Source organism: Triticum dicoccoides, chromosome 4B, assembly GCF_002162155.2.
Source record: "Triticum dicoccoides isolate Atlit2015 ecotype Zavitan chromosome 4B, WEW_v2.0, whole genome shotgun sequence".
NCBI classification, from domain to species: domain Eukaryota; kingdom Viridiplantae; phylum Streptophyta; class Magnoliopsida; order Poales; family Poaceae; genus Triticum; species Triticum dicoccoides.
This window is the reverse complement of record NC_041387.1, coordinates 9,011,923-9,020,814: the sequence shown is the minus strand read 5'-3', so window position 1 is coordinate 9,020,814 and position 8,892 is coordinate 9,011,923. Positions and strand designations below refer to the sequence as shown.

Below are 8,892 nucleotides of genomic sequence, written 5' to 3'. Positions count from 1 at the left end.
TTCAGTTTTGTAAAAAGAAAAAAAAATGATAAAAACTTCAAAAATTAAAATCCTTCGAGATGTTGTTATGTTACTACATCTACTAGTTAGGAAAATTTAAAAACTTAAATTTGGACATGTTTTGCAAAAAGTGTAGAGAAAATGTAAAACGGCTATAACTTTTGCATACTATGTCAGAAAAAAACGTATAATATATCAAAATGTTCAGCACAAAAATCCGCATCCGATTTTGACGGCCTACGGCCTGTTTGCAAATTTTTAGAATCCTCAAATTCTAAAAAGAAAAAAAGTTATGCTCAAATTTCAGTTTTTTTATTTTTTGTTAAATCTGGTCAAACTATGGTCAAACTACTTATTCAAGAAGTATTAGTGTTACTAAATAATTATTCAAGAATATTAGTGTTACTATATAATTATTTCAGTTTTTTTGAAATTTGATCAAATCTGGTCAAACTGTGGTCAAACTATGGTCAAACTACTTATTCAAGAAATATTAGTGTTACTAAATAATTATTTCAGTGTTTTTGAATTTTGGTCAAATCTGGTCAAACTGTGGTCAAACTACTTATTCAAGAAAGTATTAGTGTAACTAAATAATTATTGTTTTTTAGAACAATAATTTCAAACTCAAACAGTGAAATGTGTGACTTCATTCTCAAGCTAAATTCCTGAGGGTTAATAGGATTGACATCTTACTATTGTCAGGAAAACAATAAGTGTAGACTTGAAAACAAGGGAGAATAGAACCTGGAAGTTAAGCGTGCTCAGGCTGGAGTAGTGAGATGGGTGACCGTCCGGGAAGTTAGATGATGAGGGGTGATTAGAGATTAGAGGTTAAATTGAGCAGTGATGAGGGTGATTAGAGATTAGAGGTTAAAATAATTCAGAAATTTAAAAATTTAAAAACGAAAATTTTCAAAAAAAATATCATAAAATTTCCTTTAGTACCGGTTGGTGTTATCAACCGGGACTAAAGGTGGACCTCCAAGCAACGGCCACGTGGACGGCCTTGGACAATAGGCCCTTGTACTAGTGAGTGATGCCTTCTTTTGTTTCAAAAATTGTGGAACAAAGTAAATGGTTACTGGTTTCTTAATTGGTAAGCACCCATCCAAGAGTGTGGCGCCCAGGAGCGTGAGAGAGTACTCCACTAATTATTTGGGCTTTCTAATACTCCACTGATCATGAGAGTACAAAGGACTAGACCTAGTCTTTGTTTTTTCCCTAATAAATATGACGCAGAGTGCATGATTTAGTCCCACATCGACAAAGGAGATAGGAACACCCTAGAATGTAGACTTTAGAGTCAACCAGAGCTTATTCCTCCCCCGGAAAAAAACCCAGAGCTTATTCCTGAAGTTAAAAGATACATCTGAGAAGGAAAAAACACAGTAAGTATGCAATTGAGAAGGAGAAATATTACCCGAAAAAAGAGAGAAGGAGAAATACAATTCTAAGGATGCAACTGTGAAGGACAAACATATATAGTTGGAAGGACACATCACTCGGATTTTATAGGGTAAAGTTGCACCATTTAGCAAAACACACATAACCAAACTTGTAGTCGCGTGCATCTTCTTGGTGAAAGACCGAAAGCGCAAATAGATGAAATATGTACTATCACGGTAATGAAACTCGCTACATGACATGATGGCATTAGATTACACCATCCATCGTAAAACGAGAGCAAAAACTACTTTGCCTTCTCGTAAGGCGGGAGGAAGGTCGGGACCGTGTGCCCTGCTCCTCTCACGGTAGCGAACGTGAACCCTCCCTTGTACTGTTGAACATAGCCCCCTACCTCATGGCTGACCGTCCATGGACGCCATGGCTCGGTGACGTAGAGGTTGAGGTCGCGGATGGCGTGCCTCGTGCTGGTGATCGGGCACCTTGAGTCCAAGTCCCCACTGAAAATCATTTTTTTTAGTTTCAGTACCAACAAGAAGCATACATGTTTGCAATGGTCTGCAGTGGATGTGGATTACCTGAAGACCCACACTGGCAAGCCATGGCCGATTAGCCATTTCAAGGTTGGCACCATGCTATCCGGCGAGTCCTTGAAATCCACAAAGATTCTGCACCAACATAACACACGAGGCCAGTTAGACATGTCAGTTCATGAAATCGAACAAGAATATACTAGTATGCATATAAGGCTCTTTCATGGTGATCTTAGGTGTTCATACTTGCAGTCACTCCATTTGGTTTCTCTAGCATGGAGAGCCCTCTGCACCGCAGGAAGGTTCAGGTAGGCCATGGTAGGCACTTCGCCGCACGGATCGTACCCAGGTAACTGAAAGAAGACACTTCAGGCACTTGCTAGAATGCAACCTGTAGAATATGTATGTGTTTAGTGAACCAAGTCTTTGTTATACTCCTCCATACTTGGCTGCTGGAGTAGTAGGAGCCGTTGTTGTCAGTGATGCAGGTGGGGGCGCATATGTTGTAGATGTCGAGGTCCTCACTCTCATACTGGGATTTAGTAATAGCTTTGTAGCACCTATCATCACCATAGGCGGAGTCGTCGCTGAAGTTGCAGTGGCCGGCGATTTCGGCCCATACCTCGTCGGAGATCACCCCGTGGTTCCATAGGTACTCGTGGTGCCCTCTCTCCTCCTTCGCGTCGTCCAGAAGCGGGTTTCCGACCAAGATGCCCTTGAGATTTAGTATGACAACCGTGTCGTTGTTGTGGGCTAAGATGGTGGCGGCGAGCTGGGGCACATAGTGGCCGGCGTAGCTCTCGCCGGCGATGTAGAGGGCGCGTGCCTTGTACTCGGGGAACCTGTCAAGCCAGTTGACGAGGAAGGCGTAGGTGTCCTGGGCTGTCAGTGGATCCCCCATCCTGTCGTAATCAGAAGACGTGTTGGAGTAGGAGAACCCCACGCCGGCGGGTGATTCCAGAAAGATGACGTTTGCCACTGCAATAAGGTTTTGATATACATTTACAAAGTTTGACCAAATTTATGGAAAACAACAGGAACATTTAAAACAAAAAACTTATATATGATGTCAAAATATACAACATTATATTAATAGTATTGATTTGATATTTAGATGTCAATAAGTTTTCTATAAATTTGGTCAAATTTATAAATTTTGATTTAAGACAGAGCTAGTATACAGAGTAAATAAAAACAAAAGGAGTACTAGAAATTAAGATTTTTTTACCCCCTTTTCTTACACCTATTTTATTACAAGTATTGTTAAAATGGAAATATATAGGACCATTACCATTGTTCCAGGCATGGTTGTTCCTAGTGAGGGTTTGGTTGTCTCTGTTCACTCGAAAAGGGCCCAATTCTCGCATCGCTCCGAAGCCCAGCGACGAGCACCCAGGCCCTGCATGCATGCTCCATATCAATCCATTGTTTTTTTAAAGATCATATCAATTCATTGTGAATTTTGAACGTATTTTTTAGAACATTTTGAGGAATTTGTGATTTTTTTGAGGAGTTTACCAAATATAGTGTTCAACAATACACAATGGTACTAACTAGCTACTGGTAGTAGAGTGTATCTTCCTCACCTCCGTTGAGCCACAGGAGGAGTGGCTTCACCGCCGGGTTGCCGGGAGATTCCACGAAGTAGTAGAAGAGTGCGCGGCCATTATGGCCGTCGACAGTCACGTACCCGCCGTACTGGTCGAAGTCGACGCCCTCCGGCTGCCCTGGCAGCGCCGAGATCTTGTCGGCCGCCTTGAGAGTGATGTGGTCGGAGCCCGGGTACCCATCTGTTCGGGGGCTGCTGTCGATTCCGAGAAATGGTCCGCCAGGGAAACTGGTAGGATCACCAATTCTGTTGCTGATGTTGCTTCTGGTTCTTTTAGACGAGAGGAATTTTGTGAGATGCGCTTCCTGGGATGAGGCACGGGCATGCAATGCAATTGTGGGAATGAGAAATAAAAGATGGAATCCAGCAGTAATAGTCCCCATCTATTGAGATGATCGACTATTCAACTATGTGTGAGATCGATGATGGTCTAATTCACATGGATTTTATAGGCCATGGAGTTAGGTAGCTAGGGAGAGCAAAGATGCCATGTGAGCAAAATCAAATCCGAATTAATGTACTGCCATAATATGCTTTTGACACATGCAGGTGAAATCCGCGGTTTCTGTAGCTATTATTTATGGCAGTATCAATGCTTTAATTGCATTCATTTAGCAAAACGATGTAAACACGCAGGCAGACATCTGAAAATAAATAAATATGGTCAATATTTTATTTTATTGTGGAAACGAATCGAAACTTTTTGCAGTGTGCAAAAGATAAAGGATGGCTATGTATTTACTCCCTCCAGTGACATCTATGTCTCTAGTGATGCATGAAAATACATACTCCACAACTTCCTCTTACGCAACACTCTCTTCAGCACGTCTATGTTTCTCATGGTGCTAGACACGGTCGTTTTCCATAAGACTTGCAAAACTTCTTATGAAGTTTCACGCAACAACTTCATTGTCATCGTGACAAACAACACGAACTACCTGTTGACCGCATTTCAGCAAGGAAATGGTTTGTGGTTGCCTAAGTCGGAAAAAGACATACGATTCCTGGGAGACAAACACTATGCGATCACAAAGGCTCGAGATCTCATACGCTCAATCTTAATTCAAGTCATTTTACAAATGGTTTGTGGTTGCCTAAGTCGGAAAAAGACATACGATTCCTGGGAGACAAACACTATGCGATCACAAAGGCTCGAGATCTCATACGCTCAATCTTAATTCAAGTCATTTTACATATTTTGGTATACCAAAAAAATGTACTTCTACTTCGACCGCTGGACTTTACTCGGGAAAAGGTGAAGGGGCAAAAACAAATACTTATACGAGTGACAAGATCACGGATGAACTAACATAGATGAAAATAAAGAACCAAAATATGAAGAGACTGTAGGAGCCCGGAATCAAACCCGGAAGAGTGGGCTCAAACATACCATGATTTGGCTCTCACAATTCTTCTTCCTCTGCTTTTGATGTGTATAAAGCAAAATAAAAAAAAACTTATACGGGTGACAAGATCATGGCGTGCAGGATTTAACATGAAGATTAGATGAATTAAAAAAATGATTTCGCTCTCACTAGTATTCTCCCTCTGCTTTTGATGTTTATAAAGCAAAAATACTTATATGGCGTGCAGGATTTAACATAAGATTAGATGAGCTAATAAAATATCTCAAATCCATAAGGACCAAAAAATGAAATAAATGCACCAGCCGGGAATCGAACCCGGGTCTGTACCGTGGCAAGGTACTATTCTACCACTAGACCACTGGTGCCTCAGTGATATTTTAATTTGGAGCCTTTAGAAAACCGCTTAGCTAGAGGAATCCATGTAACATGTCAGTTTAGTTTTGGTGCTGAACTTCAGTCCACATACGTCGTTGAGGGACGCCAACGTTTCCCAAAGAAAGTGATGAACTACTAATCGAACGTCTACTCTTGACAGGGCGCGTGAACCATTACTATCACAGTTCTGAATTGCAATAAGCAAGCGGGTCTCTCAAATAGTCGAAAGTAAACTGCTAGACTACGCTCAGTGATTAACTCGCTAGTTCTCTCCTATCTTATTCCTGAACTACTAACACTTTTATATTTCCTTACGGAGGGAGTAGTTGTCGATCCAAGTCCACCAAGAACAACCAACACTCTCTCCACTACTGGAATCTGGTTCTTTGTCATGTACTCGGTACTCGACGAAGGGTCGATATCCGCTCGGTAAACACTTCGCCGGGTGTTACACTCGGCAAAGCCTACTCGGCTTACCCCTTTTCAGGGTTATTAACCTGAAGATAGGGCATCTCCATGACCTCCATGATGATCCCCGCCATGTGACCAGCGAGCTCCGCCTCGTGTGCTACTACGCCTTCTTCACCGCGCCTGCCGTCATGTTACCACCGACGCCGCCTCATTGTTTATTTCCATTCATCATGTTTGTCGAGTGTTCCATCGATTTTCATCGCCCGTTATTGTTTTTAACTGAGCATAAATCTTCGCCGAGGCGAGTATGCAACCCAAAACACAAGATAAAAGAATGCACGCCGTGACTGATCTATATATGCAACATCAAAACCGCAGGGCGCTGTTACTTGGTGTCACATGTGTGGCATTTATCATTTGGATACATCTGTTGCGTTGCAGGATTACATCCACATGAAGAATACGATGAGCAAGCTAGATCTCTTGGTCGTCGTCCTCCATGGCGTACATGGCCTCCGGCCGGCCATCCTCCAGAGCGCGCACCCGCCCACGTATCCTCCGCAGCGTGCCCTCCACGGCAATGTCCACCGCGTCCATGCTCGCCTCCCTCATCCTCTCTGCCGCGCTACCGTGCCGCCGGTAGACCACTCTCGGCGCCAGCTCCAGAAGCCGCTCCCGCATCCTGGCCACCTCCTCCTCCGGCACCGCCGCCAGGGTCTCCATGATCTGCACGCCCCCCAGCATCACCGCGTCCTTGGGTATGGTCACCGAGAACTCCTCGTACCTCTCCGGCGGCAGGTGCCACCCGTACTGCGTTCTCGCCGACGCGTCCTCGAAGAACACCGGCACGCACCCGGCCACCACCGCGTCGAACGTCGAACGCCGCGTCGGCGTGTCCCCCGGCGGCTCCAGGCAGAACTTGGCCTTCAGCATGGGCCGCATGGAGCGCACCGGGTCGAGCGCGCAGGACCCGCCATGGCAGTCGACGACGGTGCATGTGTCGGTGCGGTTCGCGCACTCGGCGAGGATGAAGCTCCGGATGTTGGGGCGGGACGGCCTGGTCACGGTGCCGGCGTAGAGCATCAGCGCCGTGCGGCGCGAGCGGCGCGCGCGGGCGATCCATGCGCGGAGCCGTGGGAGGGACGATGGGTGGAAGGACGTCGGGTGCGGCACGGCGTGCTCCTGCCACGGCCACGCGCGGGACTCGAGCGTGAGGAAGGTGAAGTTGTCGAACTCGGGGCGGCGGAGCAGCGAGGTGGTGCCCCAGAGCCTGGGATCGGTGTCGGCCGGCTGCGCGTAGTCCCAGGCCGGGCCGGCGAGCACGAGGAAGTGGTCGTGGCCGTGGCGCCGGGCGAGGACCCGCGGGCGGTCGGTCGCGAGGAACTGGGCGAGGGCGGCGCCGTGCGCGCCGGAGAAGTTGAGCATGGCGGGGTCGAGGAGGAAGGGGAGCGCGTCGAGGGAGGCGTAGTAGGGGAGGAAGACGGCGTCGGCGCGGGCGGGGTCGTCGGCGAGGCAGTCCCGGTCGAGGAGGCGGCGGTGGAAGAAGGGCTCGAGGAGGCGCACGTCGGTGCGGTACCAGGAGCGGGAGCGGTTGTGGGTGCGCGGGCCGAGGCCGTGGTTGGCGAGCGAGGCGCAGGAGGGCGTGGCTAAGGGGTGGTCGGCCAGCGGGAAGGCGCCGTCGCAGTGGCGGAGGAGGTCCGTGTTGAAGCGCGCCGGGAGGCGCCGGACGTGGATGCGGCGGCCGGCGCATGGGTCCGGCAACGGCACGCCGTGGACGGCGGTGGAGGAGAGGATCACCAGGAGGAGGAGAGGCAGGTTTGCCCTAGTTATCAGGAGATCGCCCGCCATGTCATGCATGTTGGGTGGATCCCTCGATCGAACGTGAGAGAAGAAGAGCGCGCGGATTGGATGCATGCATGGGCATGGGCATGGGCATGGCAAGATTATTTAGCGGATCTGGGCTTGAATTTTCAGGGAATGCGGCGGCCGGCGCATGGGTCCTGGCTCCGGCACGGCGACGGCGTTGGGGGAGAGGATTTCCAGGAGGAGGAGGAGAACAAGGTTTTGCCCTAGCTAATTGTTAGGAGATCCCGCGCCGTGGCATGTCATGTACTCATGTGGATCGAACGTCAGGAGGAGAAGAAGAGCGCCCGGATCGGATGCATGCACAACAAAGTTTAGCGGATCGGACGCATACCAAGTTTTGGGTGTTTTTTTGCGGGGTAAGCAGGTCCCTTTCATAAATTATTATAAGCAATGGGGTTACTAGCGTAGCAAAGTGTTCGTAATTTTTCTTTTTTTTCGACAAAGTTCGTAATTTTTCTAACACAGCACAAATGTAGATACTCACGTATATACACTCATCCATCTCTAATTCTGTGTTGAACGCATGCAGGCACATCCCACCTCCGAAATATTGAGTCGGTACAACATCTTAATAACATCAACGAATTTATCATAGGTGTTTTCGTGATAGACGAGAACACTCCTCCCACTGAACAACTAAACTTGTAGTATGAGATGATGAAGAAACATGTTCCATTCATATGTCTAGCTGCAAAGGATTTTGGGTGATCTAGGCTCGTTTCTTAGAACGTTCTTTGGGCAGTGGTTTTTTGAAGAAACGCTCTATAATAAATTTGTTTGCTTGAATGAGGCTTCCTGAGGGAACGATTCGTGCAAGGGTTCCTATAAGAAGTGTCAGCCCCTCACTATGTTTTTTAGGTGGAGTAGATTTCATTATCTCTACTATTAAAAAGTTCTTGCGTCATTCATCTAGTCCCCAAAACATTCATAGGGCGCGGCGAATGTACGCAGGGGATATTTTGCACGCGAGTGCACACGGGACGAAATATTTGCCGGTGGCATGCGGATTGAGCTGGGAAATTTTGGCACAATGAGATTGTTGGAGGCGGGAGATATTTCAGAGGCATCATCCAGGATTTACAAGGTGCGCTCGAGATATTTTGGAGGATGTGTGCACGCAGGCAGGCCGAAATATTTGCAACGTGCATGCGGGACGATTTTTCGGCACAAGCGGATTGAGTGGGGGCGGGAGATATTCCGGGTGCGGCGTTGGAAATTTTGCATGACTATAAATCCAAAGAAATGCGAGCACCGGTATTAAGTGTAGGACTTGAACTTTGGTGGTTGGGATACCACTGTCCTCCTAACCATCTAACCACAGGGT

At 47.2% G+C, this 8,892-nt stretch overlaps 2 protein-coding genes and 1 non-coding gene across 3 annotated transcripts in view; all 3 read right to left on the bottom strand.

The window, feature by feature from the left end:
• Positions 1 to 3,934, bottom strand: part of LOC119292414 — an 8,762-nt gene extending 4,828 nt beyond the window's left edge. The window contains exons 1-6 of the mRNA XM_037571263.1: positions 3,527 to 3,934; positions 3,232 to 3,339; positions 2,386 to 2,918; positions 2,187 to 2,293; positions 1,986 to 2,075; positions 1,703 to 1,907 (exon numbers count right to left, since the gene is read on the bottom strand). Coding sequence (XP_037427160.1) covers positions 1,703 to 1,907; positions 1,986 to 2,075; positions 2,187 to 2,293; positions 2,386 to 2,918; positions 3,232 to 3,339; positions 3,527 to 3,932 — 1,449 coding nt within the window. The 5' untranslated portion in view covers positions 3,933 to 3,934. The remainder of the gene's footprint in view (positions 1 to 1,702; positions 1,908 to 1,985; positions 2,076 to 2,186; positions 2,294 to 2,385; positions 2,919 to 3,231; positions 3,340 to 3,526) is intronic.
• Positions 3,935 to 5,210: 1,276 nt separating this feature from the next.
• TRNAG-GCC lies at positions 5,211 to 5,281 on the bottom strand. Its single transcript has one exon. It is a non-coding gene; the product is annotated as a tRNA-Gly (tRNA).
• A 782-nt stretch (positions 5,282 to 6,063) lies between these two features.
• On the bottom strand, positions 6,064 to 7,550 carry LOC119292412 (probable xyloglucan galactosyltransferase GT19). Its single transcript, XM_037571262.1, has one exon. It carries the CDS (start codon positions 7,548 to 7,550, stop codon positions 6,177 to 6,179), a length of 1,374 nt encoding a protein of 457 aa, XP_037427159.1. The 3' UTR covers positions 6,064 to 6,176.
• Between the last annotated feature and the right edge of the window lie 1,342 nt (positions 7,551 to 8,892).